General features: G+C 57.5%; 1 protein-coding gene across 1 annotated transcript in view; it reads left to right on the plus strand.

Moving 5' to 3' along the window:
- Positions 1 to 1,258: 1,258 nt before the first annotated feature.
- CIB4 (calcium and integrin binding family member 4) overlaps positions 1,259 to 17,600 on the plus strand; it is a 52,563-nt gene continuing 36,221 nt past the window's right edge. The window contains exons 1-3 of the mRNA XM_002709972.6: positions 1,259 to 1,312; positions 1,693 to 1,727; positions 11,420 to 11,516. Of these exons, the coding sequence (XP_002710018.1) occupies positions 1,259 to 1,312; positions 1,693 to 1,727; positions 11,420 to 11,516 (186 nt within the window). The remainder of the gene's footprint in view (positions 1,313 to 1,692; positions 1,728 to 11,419; positions 11,517 to 17,600) is intronic.

The following is a 17,600-nucleotide window of genomic DNA, read 5'->3' on the forward strand; positions in this document are numbered from 1 at the left end:
TTTTATGTATTTATTTTTAAAAAAATTTATTTATGTATTTATTTGAAAGACAGAGTGACAGAGAGAGATAGGGAGAGACAGAGAAAGATAGAACGAGCTAGCCTACATCACTGGTTCACTCCCCAAATGTCTGCGACAGCTAGGGCTGGGCCAGGACAAAGCCAGGAGCCAAGAACTCCATCTTGGTCTCCCATGTGGGTGGCAGGGGCTCAAGCGCTTGGGCCATCTGCTGCTGCCTTTCCAGGCGCACTAGCAGGGAGCTGGGTCAGGAGCAGAGCAGCTGGGACTCACTCCAGCCTCTGAAATGGGGTGCTGGGGTCACAGGTGGTGGCGTAACCCGGAGGCCTCACCCCCGAGATGACATTCCTGAGCTCTTCCTATTTGTGCCCGCCACTGTTCCGGAGGGCTTCAAACAGTTCTTGGAAAATATAAAAAACTATGCATGGATTCCATGGTTTTCTTGTTTTGTTTTTTGTACAAAAATAGCCTTATCGTTAAATCTCATTTTCTACGAACTTTCTGAAGTGCCCGCTTATTAGCACTATAAACCCAGGCTGGCGCCGCAGCTCAATAGGCTAATCCTCCGCCTAGCGGCGCCGGCACACCAGGTTCTAGTCCTGGTCAGGGCGCCGGATTCTGTCCCGGTTGCCCCTCTTCCAGGCCAGCTCTCTGCTGTGGCCAGGGAGTGCAGTGGAGGATGGCCCAGGTCCTTGGGCCCTGCACCCCATGGGAGACCAGGATAAGTACCTGGCTCCTGGCTTCGGATCAGCACGGTGCACTGGCCGCAGCGTGCTGGCCGCGGCAGTCATTGGAGGGTGAACCAACGGCAAAGGAAGACCTTTCTCTCTGTCTCTCTCTCTCACTGTCCACTCTGCCTGTCAAAAACAAAAACAAACAAACAAACAAACAAAAAAACCAAAAGCATAAACCCCACAGCCATCCATGGTCATGAGCCCCATCCTCCAGACAAGGAGTCCAAGACACACAGAGGGTAAGCAGCTTGGCCCAGGGCACATGGTCGCGGCTTTTAACCAAGGCAGTGCAACCGCTGAGTCACCGATGCGGGGCTGCCTTTCTGTGTGTTGTCCTGGGACTGCTGTCTCAGCCTGGAGACCCACAAGAACCTGTTTCTTTGCCAACCCCGGGGGACTCAGGTAGAATGGGCAGAAGGTGGAATGTGGGTCACCATGGCAACCGGATCAGCAGGTGCACCCTCAGGCTGAGGTTCTCGCGCTGGCAGAGAGGAGGGCGAGTGGGCATGGGGCAGTGCCTGAGGTACCAGATGCACTGGGAGGACCTGGAGGAGTACCAGGTGGGTAGAGGGGGCTGGAGAGTCTGGGCAGTGGCGGGAATGTCCCAAGCCATGTGGGTGGACGGCAAGCTCCTGCCTGGAGCACTGGGGTTCACTGGGCGAGATGGTGGAGGCCTCATGTTTGCTAACCCTGCCTCTGTGTGGCCCAGGTCTGTCCTCGGAGGCTGCCTCCCTTTCTGCCTCTTGCCACAGAGCCCACTCTCCAGGTCTGGGTCAGCACCCTCCTGCCCAAGGCCATCAGGAGACCCAGGGACGGCACCAGTGACTCCTCTGCCACTACCTCAGGCTGGGCTGCCTCAGTTTCCCAGCTCCCCACTCCCCAGAGAGCCGGGGTAGGGGTGGGCCGAGTGCAGCACTCACCTCTCTGGGGTTTGTTGCAGGCCCTGACCTTCCTGACCAGAAATGAAATTCTATGGTGAGTAGAGGTCTGGAGCCCTTGCCTTCCCCTGCTGGGTTCCCACGCTGGTCCCTGGTCAGAGCCACACAGCCCTGGAGAAGAGGCGGGGATAGGCCTGGCAGGGTCCCGGAGGCCCCAGGGTGTTGAGTGAGAAACATCAGGCTCTGGGCCGCCATCCAAGGCAGGTTTTCTGCACAGCACCACAGGGCTGGGGGCACCTTCTGGGAGACGCAGGGCCAAAGTCCCTGTGGGTTGTTCATGGCTGGGCGGCTATGACGTGCCAATGAGCGCAGCCTCTCCCCTCTCCTCCTCCCTCCTCCTCCCCCCACCCTCCCTCCTGTACCTGGGGTGTGAGGGTGAGCTGTCCCAGGCCCTGTTCTCACGCAGGTGCTGTCCAGGGCAGGAGGCTTCCAAAGACAGGCACCATGCAGCATGGAGAGGCTGCAGCCGCCTCCTTGGGAGCTTGTGGGGAGGTGGAGGACAGGTGTGGCCAGGCTTGGCCCAAGCCAGGCGCTCAAAAAACTCCCTTAGGTGAACACACTGGCTCACCAGGTCACTTCTGGGGAAGGTGAGGGTGGGGCTGGAGCGGCGAGGTCATTTAGACCCTGGCCTGGATCCATCTCCATCCCCCTGACCGTCTCTGCCCCGATGAACCTTCCCCAGGCACCTCGTCCAGCCTGCACGCCAGCAGTGTGGGACCCTGTAGGCACACACAGGAATGCAGGCTGGCCAGGGCACAGGGAGCTACGGAGGCCAGAGACAGCCTTGCAGCTGTTCTGTTTCCTTTGAAAAGTAGCAGTCATCTGTTCTTCTAAACCCGGAAAAACGTGGCAAGACCCCCCGACCCGCTTCCTGCGGCTCAAATAACCCCTGTTGTTTTTTTCTGAAAGTAGCACAGGAATAAGGCCAATGCCTCTGTTCTCTCCTCCCTGCAGCATAGGGGGTTACATGCATCATGGAGCCTTCCAGAACTTTCCAGGCAAAGACCTGCACACAGGTCCTTCGACAGCTCTGCCCCACCCATCCGCAGGGCTGGCCCCCACATACAGTGCTCGGGACCTCGTTTGGTTTTGGGTTTTCCTGTTGACCAGTTGTACAGAAAGCACCTGGCGACCTGCCCCATTCTTTCTGGAGGGCCCTGGATTGCTCCCTCACGGGGACGAACCCTGATCCATCCCCTGCCCTCTTGTGATGGACACTTAGGCTGCATGGCGCTGGGCACCACGTACTCCTCCATATGGGTGCTGATTTGAGTCCCGGCTACTCTACTTCTGGTCTAGCTCTCTGCTGTGGTCTGGGAAAGCAGTGGAAGGTGGCCCAAGTCCTTGGGATCTTGCACCCACATGGGAGACCCAGAGGAAGCTCCTGGCTCTTGGCTTTGGATTGGCACAGCTCCGGCCATTGCAGCCACAGGACCTTGGCTGCAGGAGCTCCTAGCACTGACGTGCTGGGCAAAGAGGAGATGCCTTCGAGATTTGGGGAGACAGGGACGGTGCTCATCCACTCTCAGCTGTGACCATGCCCATTCCTCCTTCCACCCTGGGGGCTTCTGCATGGTGTCATTGGGTCCCAAGTCTCATCCTGTGTACCCCGTGGCAGGTGGCCACGGGGCCCAAGGAGGGAGAGGGGCGTGGGAGGAGCTCATGCTCTTTCTTGATTTTCATTCATTTGGCTTTGGCCTCTGAAGGAGCCATCCTGGAAGGGAGCCATCCTTGGGGTCTCCTCCCTTCTGAGCTGCCCTCCCAGGCCCTGGAAGGCCCCTCTTCCCGGAGAGAGGTGCACCTGCTCTGTGCTGGGGGGGGGCTCCCAGAGAAGGCTCCAGTCCCAGCCAAGCTTCTCCAGCCAGCTTCTCTCCAGGCTCTGTCTGCTCTGCTGCTTTGGACAGCCCCATTCTTGAGCAAGAGGGGCCTGTGTGGGCCCCTGGGTAGCCCCTGGCCCACAGGCCTCCACCCTCGAAGGCCTTGAAGAGCAGAAAGGGGTCAGCACTGGGGGATGGAGTGAGGAGACACTGCAAAGAGAGCTGAGTGCGGGCTTCTGCGTCTCCATGTGGGATTCCAGCACAGAAGACAGAATGACACCGCCCTGAGGACGGCCGGGAGCTCGGGGACTCCTGGGGTGACACGAGAGAGACGTCTCTGCGGCTCCCAACCTGGGTGAGCCTCCGGCCCCAGGAGACCACAGCCTGGGGAGCAGCTGAGACATGGAGCTGCCACAGACAGCTCTGAGGGTGGGAGAGGATCGGTGGAGGCTGCAGGTGCCCAGAAGCTTGGGAAAGGCACTGGGGCCTGGCCGTTCCACCAGCATCGAGAGGCCCCCGGCGGTGTGAATGCAGCGCATCCGCCAGTGAGGAGGAGGAGGAGGAGGAGGAGGAGGAGGAGAGACTCTGGGTACCACAGGGAGCCATCTCCACAACACACAAAGCAAAGAAAGCCAGGGCCGGGGCTTCCAGGTAACACGGAGAACAGAGCATCTCTTTGAACACCTGTTTCCTCTCCCGAAAGAGCACAGGAAGAAATCCCTAAGGACGACAAGAACATGAGCGCTGTCAGCAGAGGAGAGAGCGCCGCAGCCCAGGTGCCAGGCAGACAGGCGCAGCATCTGGAGGGCGAGCTGAGCACCGGCGGGAAGAGAGTTGCCAGCGGGGGTTGGGACGATGGCGTTGGGAACCCAGGCCGTGGGGGCCAGGCGAACACACAGAGGTGGGCTGAAAGCCTGTGTGGTTCCTTTCCTATCCCTGCATCCCACCGAGCACACTGCCCGCCCCAGCGGGAGACAGGGGCTCGCCGGGAGAGGGCTGGGGCCCCCAGGGACACGAAGAGCAGGGGGCATGTCTGCTCAGCACGCAGAGCTTTGCAGTAAGTCTGACTGGAGAGCCAAGGGATGCCAGGTATTTGAGGAGAGAGTAACAGACAGGCTGCAGACACTCAGCGATGTCACCGTGACATCTCAGAGAGCCAGGGATAATGAGAAGTCCCTAAAAGCTTCCACAGAGAGAGAGAGAAAAAAAAATATAATAGGTTCTGTACAGGGGATCAGGAATCAGAAGAGCTTTGGACTTATTTTGGAAGACAGTGGCTAAACACCTTCAACATTCTAAGGGAATTTTCTAGTCTAGACTTAATCCTAGCTAAACTAGCAGGTGTTGGTGCCATGATTAAGACACTACTTGAGACGCCTACTTTCTTTTTTTTTTTTTTTTCAGGCAGAGTGGACAGTGAGAGAGCGACAGAGCGAAAGGTCTTCCTTTGCCGTTGGTTCACCCTCCAATGGCTGCTGTGGCCGGCGCATCGCGCTGATCCGAAGGCAGGAGCCAGGTGCTTCTCCTGGTCTCCCATGGGGTGCAGGGCCCAAGGACTTGGGCCATCCTCCACTGCACTCCTGGGCCATAGCAGAGAACTGGCCTGGAAGAGGGGCAACCGGGACAGAATCCGGCTCCCCGACCGGGACTACAACCTGGTGTGCCAGCGCTGCAAGGCGGAGGATTAGCCTATTGAGCCGCAGCACCGGCCCAAGACGCCTACTTTCTATATGGGAGTGCCTGCATTTGAGTCTCAGCTCCAGCCCTGATCCCAGCTTCCTGCTAATGTGCACCCTGGGAGACTGGAGATGGCTCAAGTGGCTGGGTCTCTGCCACCCATCTTGGAGACCGGGGTTAAGTTCCTCCCTCCAGCTTGGGCCTGGCTTGGCCCTAGCTAGTACAGGCATTTGGAGAGTGAAAGAGCAGATAGAAGATCTCCGTCTCTCTCTGTCTCTGTCTCTCTCTTTTTCTCTGTTACTCTGCTTCTCAAATAAAATAAATTATCAAGAGTGAAGGTGGAATAACATTGTTTCTTGACGTGCAAATGTTTAAAGTTTACCCGTAGGAAGTTTTGGAGGATGAGTTTCATTAAAACTAGAAAGTAAACCAAAAAACAAGGAAGTCATGGATCCCAGAAACACTTTCAACATGGAAGAAGCAAAATGAATTGCAAAGTGATAGGGAAAGGACACCAAATGATGGCGACAGTGCAACAGGCCCAGAAAGCAAATCAGTTCAGAACAGAGTTAAGGAACCAGGGGTCCTAAGTGTGGCACCTCCAAGAAAGTAAAATGAACCCATAGATCATGCGATGTCTTTAACCATATGAAGAGGAACTTTACAGCTATGCAGAGAAAGTTCGAAGGTGTTGTAATGTTAAGCAAACTGAAACACAGGCAAAATAAAAACAAAGTGATTACTAACTCTGGGAAAAACAAAAGGCCTTGCAAAACAGAAAGCCATCATGTTACACTAGGGAACTTGGCTGTAGGCAATATAGGAATACAACTTCCTAATAACAATTTCAACACTGATTATTGACCTAGGCAAATTGTTTTATATTGGGAGAGGGCAGGGAAGAAATGAAGTATATATAGAGAAATAATGTTTGTTATAGCAGGAGGTCACAAGGTAAAGTCTATAATAAAAAATAATGTCAACATATGGTAGTATCAGGATACTATTAGAAATATTATGTAAACATTAAGTAAACAACAAGAGAAATAGCAAAATATTTGTAAAATGTTGCCTCTGGTGGGCAAGAGTAGAGAGGTGATGGGGAGGGAGTCTTAGGTATAAGTAATTTTAACTGGAAGCTTTATGGCACTATCTGCATTTTTAACCCACTAAGCTGTATTACTTTGGTCAACCAGACTGTTATACACAGGATGCTACCATTTTTAAAAAAGATTTATTTGTTTATTTGAAAGTCAGAGTTGCACAGAGAGAGAAGGAGAAAGAGAGAGAGAGAGAGAGAGAGAGAGAGGTCTTCCATTTGCTGGTTCACTCCCCAATTGGCTGCAACAGCTGGAGCTGCACTGATCCAAAGCCAGGAGCCAGGAGCTTCCTCCAGGTCTTCCCATGTGGGTGCAGGAGCCCAAGGACTTGGGCTATTTTCTACTGCTTTTCCAGGCCATTAGCAGAGAGCTGGATCAGAGGTAGAGCAGTCGGGTCTTGAACCGGTGCCCATATGAGATACCGGCACTGTGGATGGCGGCTATATCCGCTACGCCACAGTGCTGGCCCTGAGAATGCTGCCATTTTTGTAAAGGAACATGCATACCTAAACACGTGGAGAACACTCTGGAAGGTTATCCACCTGGACTGACAGGTTCTTGGAGAGGACCAGCTGCATGCAGGTTAATGAGGGTGCGCCGTCTACAGAGTGGAGGGGCAGCTTTGCTGGGGACGCCCAGCTGCACGGTGGTGGCTCAGGGGAGAAAGGGACCATTGTGGGCTGCCCACAGCCAGGTGGGGCCACTGTTACACAATTTTCCTGTGTGACCTTGGACAACATGTTGCAATTTTCTGTGAATATGACAGAGAAACAGGTTGGGGAAGACCATGCAATGTCCAGGAGCTGGGGGTGGCACTGGGGGTAGGGGTGGTGACTCAGCCCCGTTGAAAGAAGCATCAAGAGTCCAGTGGCGGAGGACACGTGGAGGGGAGGGTGTCCCTCTCCCACCTTCTTACCTGTGACTTGCGTGAGGACATAAAGGCCTGGCTGCTGGATCCGCAGATGGTACCAAGGGGAGGGGCAGGCGCCTTCCCTGGCCAGGGCTGCCTTGGCATGGCTCCCCAGCCTTTGATCTTCCACGTCCTTTGATCTCTGTAAGAACAAGGTCCCTCTCAGTGGCCTTCTGTGGCGTCCCCCTTCGCCCCTGCCTCCCAGAGGCCTCTCTCTGGGGCTCAGCCCCTTCTGGCTCTGGCTACAGACTCTGCAGACCCAGAGACGCACACTTGGCCCCCCAGCAGAGCACAGCCTGGTCCGGTCCAGGCCCCTGTGGCTGGGGTGCAGGTGGGCTGCACTCAGTCTGAGCTCTTTGAACTACTGTGCGTCTCTCAGGTTGAGCGTGGGCCTGGTTTGGGAGCCTGCGGTTTGCACCCAGCCTCTGCTTCAAGGCTGCTTTTTCTCTTGGCACCTCCGGGAGGCCCCACTGCTGTGAAATCCCCATTAGCCCCGGGGGTCCGTCTAGAAGTCGGCAGGTGGAATGGTCACAAGTGTATTTCCTGGGTTTGAAGAAAATGGCCTGGGTTTGAGGCTTGGTTCTGGCCGGGGTGGGGGTGGGGAGTTTCTTAGCCCCACTGAACCTCAGTTTCCATCCTTGTTAGACAGGGTGTGCTGGGAGCAACAGCAGCTCATCTCACAAAGCTGTCATTAGGACACTCTAGATGGTGGCATCAGTGTCGCTGTGCCCGACTCAGCACGGAGGATGTGGTAGCTGTACTTAGCCTGGTGCTATCATCCCCTCTTGCCAGTGAAGAAATATAGCGACGTGCCCTGGGTCCTACAGCTTGGACACAGCAGTGCAGGGGCTTGAAAGCCAATTTTTTAGACTTAAAAGGGCCATTTAGGACCACAGGGCTACCCCAAGAGGTGCAGACAAAGCCCAGGGGGCCAAAACCAGACGCGTGGAATGTTTGCACTTGTCCTGAGCTGTGGTCGCCATCTCATTGGTGCAGCAGAAATGCTGGGAGCTCGTAGCACCTGTGCGTGCTGGGCCTTGTCTCGACCTTGAATGAGAAGCTTGGGGATGGGGGTGGGGGCAGATCCTTTTACAAACTCCCGGTGGGATTCGAATGGGGGACCCCATTGAGAATCATTCGAGGGTGTCAGAGGCCTGGGAGTGGATGGGTGGCCGGCGAGAGCCACAGACACCCAGAGACACGGTGCGCCCGGCTGGAGGGAACCAGGGCACCCCAGAGGCTCGTTCTGCAGAGGGGTAAACTGAGGCCCTCGAGGGGACTTGGCAGGTGCACGGCCCGTGGGGAGTGCGTGTGGAGGTGTGGTGCTGGGCCCCTCCGCTGTGCGGGCTCGGCCTGGAAGGGAGCCCCGGCCCCAGCTCTTCATTTCTGGCAGGCTGAGCGTGTGAGTTTTCCCTGCGGCTTTGACTTTGAGTGCATTTGCGATGAATCCAGAGCTCCATTAGAGCCACGTTTGGAGGACAAGAGCATCTGTGGCAGCCGGGACGCGGCCGTGATTCGTCTGCGGGCAGCCTGCCCAGGAGACAGCCTCGGGAGGCGCCAGGACCTGGCAGGCCCTCGGGTGGAGCCGGCGCCCTCTCACCTGGGTGGGCGGTGGGCTCCATCCATCTCTTGCCAGCTTAAGGCCTTGGGCACACCCCATACACTCTCGGAGCCTCAGTCTACCCATCTGCAGAGATAACAGCCCCACACCCCTCCCACAGGAGGCTGTTGGGGACAGTCAAGGAGACGGTGGCTGCCTCTCCTCTGCGGGTCTGCAGTGCCTGCCCAGTCCAGTGCCTTCCTTGGTGCCCTTCCTTCCGGCTTCCCTTCCAGACCTGGGGGGCAGCTCGGGGCCCCTCATGAGGCCCGCAGGGTCAAGGTCCTCTCCTGCCCACTCCTGCTTGTCTGGCCCTGTCTGGAGTAGGCACAGAGCCTAGCTCTGCCTGCTCAGAGAGGTGCAGTAACCCGCCCCACGTCACACAGCTCACAGTGGAGGGACAGGACGCAAGTGCACCCACAGCTGTGTGTTCAGAGGTCTTCATAGCAAAGGGGCCGTCAGGGGTACTGAGGGAGACAGCCAGGTGCCAGCCATTACCGGCCCCTGGGCTTGCGTTGCCTGCCAAGGGCTGGAGCCCAGGCTGCGGGTCACAGGGTCCAGGTGGGACACTCACACACTCACACTCACACAAACGGGGGCTCTCTTCTCCTGCCGCTGGCCCCCTGCTGATGCTGCCCTGGACCAAAGCTGTCAGGAAGCCAGAGGCCGAGCCTGGGGTCTGGCAGCTGCATGGGCAAACGGGGTCTCAGTTTCATTTCTTCTGGCTCTGCCGTGCCAGGCTCCTAGTGGTGAGCCGTGGGCTGGACAGCAGAGCCCCCTCCCCAATCCCCGCCCGGGGCTGGGCCTCCCTCTGACTCTCCAGGGCCCGGGAGGCCTCCTGTACCTCCGAGGCACCCACCTTGGGCTTTGCTCACTCACTGTGCCTTGGTTGGAGGTCAAACTCCAAATCCCTGGGGATGTCGCTGACGGGCCGCTAGTCATTCACTCCTGGGTGTGAATTAGCTCCATCCCCGTGGTGGTGGACAGAGGGGAGGGCTGGGGAAGGAGAGGGACCGGAGGGTAACTGGAGCAAGAAGGGGTCCTTGGGGCAGGAGCAGAGCAGGTCTGGGGCAGGTCAAAGTCTTCTGCAGAGGGCAGAGGGCGCTGGTGGGCAGGAGAGAGCCATCCACAGACGGGGTGGCCACGGCTCTCCTCTGGCCCGGCACTCCCCGGTGCGCTCCCGTGCCGGGCCCCAAGCCAACACGGCAGGTGCCTCCCTGTGCTGTCCTTGAGCGAGGCTGGGGCAGCTGTCACCTGCCCTGGGGGCTCAGCACTGCTCAGTGGCAGGGGCAGGAGTCGAACATGGGTCCTGGCCACGAGCCTGTAGTTACGACGCCCCCACCTCACACTCACACCAATGCTCAGCCCACCACACACATACCACTCACACTCACTCTCCACACACACACACACCATTCACACACTCACACTCTCACACTCACACTCAGCCCTTTGCTCTCGCTGTCAGTGTGCTTTATCCACACGACGACACTGAGGCTGGGAAGTGTTAACAGAGCCGCCCCCCCACCCAAGGCCTGCCGGCCCTGCCGGGGCAAGAGCTGTGGTCTAGGACGCGGGTGCCCGGCCACCATCCCTGTACTCCCCTGGCCACCCTGGTCGCTCCCTGAATCCTGGGAGGAGGCTGGGGCGAGAGGGTGGAGGGCGGGGGCCTCTCCCTCCCAGGGGAGGCACCCGCCACCTCCCATCTGTGTCGCCCATGAGCCGCATCTCCTGGACTGGCGCAGGGCCCATGGGGAGGAAAGCGCTGGCTGTGTCCCGCCATCTGCTTGACCTGGCTCGCGGCCTAGCAGGCCAGCGCAGCCGGCGGCTTGCTGGCCGCTGGCTTCTAACGCTGGCTTTCCACAGAGGTCACCAAGTGACCTTTTCCCTCCAGGCTGGGACAGTGCTGGGCAGATGGCCGGAGCTGGGACCCCTGCTGGTTTCTCCATCTGTGAGGGGGGCCTGGAAGGAGAGGTGCCGGCAGGGTGCTCCCCTGTGCCGCTGCAGCTCCGGCACCTGTGTGGCGAGTACGTGCTGGGCTCCGAGCACCCCCGGGCCTTTCCTCACGCCAGGCTCAGCCTGCATCCGCACCGTGTGCTGGGCACGGCCAGGCCTCGCCGATGTTTCTGGAACAGTAGACAGAGTTATCACTGCTCTTTTTCCTTCTTTCCTTCCTTCATTCCTTCCTTCTTTCCCCTCAATCTTTCTTAAAGATTTATTCATTTATTTTAAAAGTCAGAGTTGCCAAGGTGAGAGACACAGAGAGAGGTCTTCCATCCACTGGTTCACTCCCCAAAAGGCCACCATGATCAGCACTGGGCCAGGCCAAAGCCGGGAGCTTCATCCAGGTCTCCCATGTGGGTGGCAGGGGCCCAAACACTCTGACCATCTTCCACTGCTTTCCCCTGCCCATTAGCAGGGATCTGGATTGGAAGTGGAGCAGCCGGGACATGAATCAGCGCCCACGTGGGATGCTGGCATCACCGGTAGTGCCTTCACCTGCTATGCCACAGTGCTGTGTCTGTGTTACTGCTTTTTCTTTCTTTGTCCAGCCTGAATCCCTTCTGTGACCGTGGCACCACCCAGTCCCCTGCCCTGCCCCCACGGCCAACACGCCTCTCTCCCCAGCATCCACGACACCTTCCTGAAGCTGTGTCCTGCTGGCAAGAGCTACAAGGAAGCCACGCTGACGTCAGAGCAGCTCAGCTCCCTGCCGGCCCTGAGGGTGAGTTTAGGCAGGACAGGGGTGCCTGAGGGGGCAGCAGGGGTGGGGTGTGGCGGGCAGCAGGTGCAGGCACAGTCGGCAGGCTCTGGGACTTCCAGACAGAGGGCCTGCAGAACCAGGGTTCCAAACACTTGTCACGCATACCAGGCCCCCCTCAGTGTCATATCAGCTGTGCCATGATCAGCAGAACCAGGGCGTCGTCTCTGGTTCTCCCCGAGCAGCCGGGAGGGTGGGACCTGGAGCCCTGGCACTGTCCTCCCGGCCGCCATCTGCCACCTGCAGAGAAGGGCATTTGTGTCTGTTCTTGTCACCCTCTCCACCACCCCCTACCCCTTTAGCCAGCCCTCCCTGCACCGTGGGCTCCTGGCAAACTGGGGAATGGAGTGGAGACCGAGTGCTCACATCCCTTTCTGTCTCTTCTGTTCCTGGGGTGAACCTCACATCCCAAACCCACCCCTCGATTTCCTGGCCTGTGAAATGGGTTGTGCTGCCAGAGTCATTGGCAGCCCCCACCTCCCGGTCCTTCAGGGACAATCGTGCACGGTTTGTCTCACTGTGGAGAGGCCCTGTCCCCACCCACCCAATCCAGGGCAGCCCGCAAGACCCCCGAGGTGCACTGCCGAAGGGCTCCCAACTCCTTCCTGAGGATCCAATGAAAATGCGTGCATTGCACAGAGAGACGGTGTCAGGCCGCAAAATCGCGGCCGTGTCCGGCTTCCCTGCGTCGCATTCAGACCCCGGCGGCACAGCGGCTGGAGCTTGCCGTGGCGCAGGGAGAGGCCATCTGGGGCAGGAAGGGCCCTGGGTGCTTTGGGCACCACTGGGAGGAAGCCTAGGGACGCTGGGGCGGAGGGACTGGCTCCCGAGGGAGAGGCGGGGAGGGGGCACCCACAGAGTCGTTCAGCCAGCAGTCCTCGGCTCACCCAAGTGATAGCCTTGACCTTGGGCAGAGATAGAGCTGGGGACTGAAGCAGCGGCAGGGACAGGAAGGCAAAGACGTGAGAAAGGGTGAGGGGTGGAGCTGGGAGAAGCTGGGCTCCCGGCATGGATAGAAGCAGAATCCTCAAGGAGGCGTGGGGACAGAAAGCTCTGCCTGGGCCAACGCAGCACAGGCAGCTGGTCTTCCTGTCACCTGGTCACCGCCACTCCACACACACACACACACACACACACACGCACGCACACAGGTACTCAACCAGGGGCACACATGACACACACGTGTACTCAGACAGGTGCAGCCACAGTCAGCACGCTCTGGGACTTCCAGACAGAGGGCCCTGAGAACCAGGGTTCCAAACACTTCCCATGCGCACCAGGCCCCCCTCGGTGTCATATCAGCTGTGCCATGATCAGCAGCTCTCAGGTGAGGCCATGGCGGGTTGGGCATGCATGGTGCACGTGTGTACTCAAACATGGGCACACATAGTGCACACACGTGTATGCAAACACACATGCATCCAAACATGGGTGCACACACATACTCGAACACGTGTGTGCATGGTGCACACACACATGTACTCAAGCATGAGTGCACACAGCACACACATATACTCAAACATGGGACCCATGGCACACACATGCGTGCTCAGATATGGGTACACACAGCACACACGTGTACTTAAACACACAGTGCACACACGTGTACGCAAACACGGGTACACATGGTGTCTGGGATGTCTCAGACCTAGACAAGGATGGGGCTCGGGGCAGCCAGGGAGGCGAGGCAGAAAGGGGGCTTCTGCCCTCCCCAGGGTGCGGTGCGGCTCCCACACTCTGAAGGTGACTGGAAAGGACTTAGAGCCCACCCAGCCCAATCTCGGCCAAGCTCCCTCCCTGAGTCTACGAGGGGGTGCGGGGGGGGGGAGCTGAGGCTCTCCAAGGAAACACCTGCCTGGGGCCAGGGAACGGCAGAGCCAGGACCGGCCCACGCTCTGGGGGCACAGGCACGCTCTGGCCCTGGGCTGGCACCCCACTTCTATTCAGAGCTTGGCTGAGTACTGACTCTATGTCTTGGAGTCCCAGGGGCAAAGCCTGCCCTGGAGGGTGAGCCCTGGCCCCAGCACACCCTCCTCCCAGGAGGGCCTGGGGGCTCTGGTCTAAGCCCCAGAGAGCAAGCCCTAGACCGGGGTCAGGACAGCTGGGCCCATGTGGGTTGCATCTGCTCGCGTGCAGGAGGCCCGAGCTGCACCTGGGGAAGAACTGGGAGGGTGAGCACGCCGCACCCCGACCCCAGTCCTCTTTCCATTTCACGGTGGGGGAGGGGAGCGATGGGGCCAGCAGAGATGCAGAAGGGGCCAACTCCAGCTCCGTGACAGGAGAGCAGCCAGGAAGCAGGGCCTTGGGCCATGTGACATTATTTTTACTTTTTTTTTAAAGTTTATTTACTCATTTTCATCTACTTGAAAGGTGGAGTGACAGAGAGAGAGAGAGATCTTCCGTCCCCCGGTTCACTTTCCAAATTCCCACAACAGCCGGGGCTAGGCCAGGTCTAAGCCAGGAGCCTGGAACTCCATCCGGGTCTCCCCCGTGGGTGGCAGGGGCCCAGGCACTTGAGCCGTCCCCTGCTGCCCCCACAGGCACACGAGCAGGGAGCAGGATCAGAAGCAGAGCATCCGGGCACCCCAAGCAGCAACTCAGCCGCTGGGCCACAGCACCCACCCCTCGCTTCACTTTCCTTATTTCGTATTTCTAAATGGTCATTGGTTTATTCTGTTATATAAATAAAACCCAACGCCTTGTGGAAAGACTAGAAAAGGGGGGAAGGCAAATGTAAAAGTTACCACCGGCCCTTCTCAAGGGACCCCTGCCGCGGCCGCCTGGCTGGGTTTCTCCCGGCCTCGCACCGTGCAGATGTGTGCATGTTTATTGGGATCACGTTGACTCTTTCTCCCTACGTGGGTTTCTTTGTGGCTTTTCCAGCTGGTCTGGAACAGCCAGAACCATGTCATGAGCGGGGAGCCGGAGCCACTGCCACAGCTAAAGAACCAGGGGACGAGGCCTCGGGCCAGCACGGGGAGAACGGGGCTCGAGGTCTCTCGTTGGCTGGTCACCTCGCACGAGGAGCGACTGTGGGGAGGGGAAGCGAGGAGCAAATAGACCCTGGCCCAAGGAGGCAGGCCAGGCACAGTGGAGTGTGGCGGCTGCCGTCCTGTGGGCGGGTGAGCACGGGCTCCACCCTTGGGTCCAAGCATCTGGCCGGGGATGAGGACAGTGGACATTTCCCACCAATGCCAGAAGGCACTTCCTGCAGGGGGAATGAGCTCCCTGTCACGGACGGGGGGCAAGCAGGACAGCCAGGTTCCTGGCCGGGGTGTTCTAGCCAACCGACGGCCACACGCAGATCGGCTGTGAGGCGTCCGTGCCTCCCGACCCTCCAGGTCTGTGGCCGTGGCCCCGAACTTGGTCCTGAACGTGGTCTTATTCTCTTTTGCACCATCGACCACAATATGTCCCAGACCTTTTGTTCCCAGAACAGCATTTGATTTTGAAGAGGAACTAGAGATGCCAACTTTCCATTTTGCCAAGTACGGGCGTTAGAAAATACGCAGCAGCCGCACTTGCTGTGGTTTCGTTTCTAAGAAATACTCATTTTAAGTCAAACATGCAAACAACCAGAGCTTCCCAGACACACCCTTTCTGTCCTCGCTCTTCACCCCGTGGCCCTGGCTGTCCACAACTTTGTCACTGACCCATCGCTGGTCCTCCTGCGAATTTGAGGGGACTTAACTGCAGGACGAAAGGTCCCTCCGTGTCTTTCCTGTCCTGCGCAAGCGGACAGCAAGCAGAGGCTTGTGGGGGGCGGGGCCGGGGTGGGCCGTGTCCCCTGTCACTCCTGCCACCCAGGTTTTGAGAACAGCGGGCCCAGGGAGCTCCGGGGATGGATAGGTCTTAGCTCAGGGGTTTAAGTGTCTGGGAAGAAAGCTCTGTTTTCTTAACTGGGGTTCCCTCACTACACAGTGGCTTCTTAGTGTGGGGAAGATCTGCTGTTACAGAGAGCTGGGTGCAGTGGCTCCTGGGGGGCGGAGGCGGGCAGCCCGCCCCGGTCTCGTGCACAAGTTGCAGTTTTCCTTCTGGCCCGCCTGTATCTGGTGTCTCTGGAAGTGGATCAGTTCAGTTTTTGTTCTTGTAAATAACGACCCTGCTTTCTGTAAACACCCATGCCTGTGGCGTGGCGTGAGCTGGCTGTGTGTCCACTCAGGATGGCCGGGCAGGGACTGGGGGAAGTGTGAAAGTCTCAGAGCAGTTATGGGGGAGGCCTGCACAGAGACAGGGCCCCCTGCCCTACCCCAGGGCCCTGCATGCAGGTGGTCTTGTCATAGCCCACCCCTTTGGCGTGCTACCCAGCATCTACTGGGGTCAGAGCAGGGAGAGTGTTGGGAGCCTGCCCAGATGGAAGGAGGTGTGCTCTGGGGATGGCTGCCTGGGGCTCAGCTCCACCTGGCTTTGTGTGTATCCACAGTTTTCCTGAGCCTTGCTGAGCCCCGCCCGTGGGCTGGGATGCAGTCGCTTAGAAGAACCTGCAAAGAACCCAGGCCAGGGCCAAGAAGCAGGGACAGGGCCTGATTTTTACTCAGCCTCTCAAGAACTCACCAAAGTCGGAGGGACAGGGAGGATGCTGGCGTGTCTTTTCAATTTATTAATTACTTATGTTTGGTTTTGGTTTTTAAGTCAAAATGATTTATGCAGGCCAAGAGCTAAGGTTCCTGTGCAGGCTGCCCCACTTCCTGTCTCCGAAGGCAACCATTTTCAGCTCTTGGCTGATTGGATTCTTCTTCCCCCATCCTTATTTATTTATTGGTTAATTTTGAAAAGCAAGGAGACACAGCCAGCCAGCCAGCCAGCCAGCCAGAGATCTTCCACCCACTGGTTTACGACCTCAGTGATTGCCACAGCCAAGGCTGGGCCAGACTGAGGTCAGGACACCGAAACTCAATCCAGGTCTCCCATGTGGGTGGCAGGGACCCAAGTACTTGAGCCGTCACCTGCTGCCTCCCAGGGTGTGGAGCCGGGACTCACACCCAGGCACTCTGATATGGGATGTGGGTGTTAGGGGGAGAGTTAACCGCTGCACCAGTGCCCATCCCAGCCCTTCGGTCCTTACCTCTGCACCTTGAACAGTACACTCGGGTTTTGTTTTTTCTTGGCATTTCACATCCCCCTAGAGGAGAAGCTGGTTCCCTCCCTTCCCTCTGGGCCCAGCCTTCCCATCTTCCTCCCCACTGCCCAGCCTCCCACTATACAGTAGCTATACAATAATCCCAGAGCTGAGTCATGAAATCAGCTGTGGTGACTTCCCCTTCATGCATATTTTTGTTCTTTTCTTTCTGGATGTAGTCATTGTTTTTGCTTAGTTTTCTACAGACTTATCGTTAAGTCAACACCAAACCTTTGCCAATTATCTAAAGCTCCTTCAAAGGCATTCAGAAGAGAGAGGTTTTCTATTTGTTTCCTTTTCTTAGCAAAATTTCTCTTGGAGCCTCTGACTGATCCAGTTCCACCAGGACTGGGTTGCCCTGGGGCTGGTGTGATCCTGGACTCTCCTTCCATGACCATCTTTACTCCCCTGCACCTCGCCCTGGGAGCTTGCATTTTCTGGATTCTTCTCTCTCTCTCTGCATATTGCTCTTGTTGTGCTGGAGCACATCCTCAAGTAGCGTTCTGGGAAAGGCTACCTGGAGGTAAACGTTTTGAGACCTCACATACCTGAAAACATCTTCCTTCACCCTCCACCAGGAGTCTGGGTGAACTGAGTCATAGGCCGCATACCCCACTTCTCCAGAATTTGGTGACATGATTGCACTTAGCTTTCACCCTGCTTGTTGGGAGCCCAGAGTCTTTCTATTTCTTGATCTATTTTGTAACCTTTTTTTTTTTTTCTGAAAACTGTCCCCCAGTATCTGAAACTTTGACTGTGGTATCAGGAATTCCTGGGAATATTCCTTGGTGGGGTCCTTTCCTCCGTGTCTGAACCCCCACAGGTCCCACTACCCTGGGCTCCCAGCTCCTTCCAGTCATGCATCTCTCCTTCAATCATTTCTTTGATAATTTTCTCCATTCCATTTCCTCTGTTCCTTCTTTCTGGAA

This window comes from Oryctolagus cuniculus, chromosome 2, assembly GCF_051225735.1.
Source record: "Oryctolagus cuniculus isolate XC-2025 breed Fujian yellow rabbit chromosome 2, ASM5122573v1, whole genome shotgun sequence".
Taxonomy (NCBI): Eukaryota; Metazoa; Chordata; class Mammalia; order Lagomorpha; family Leporidae; genus Oryctolagus; species Oryctolagus cuniculus.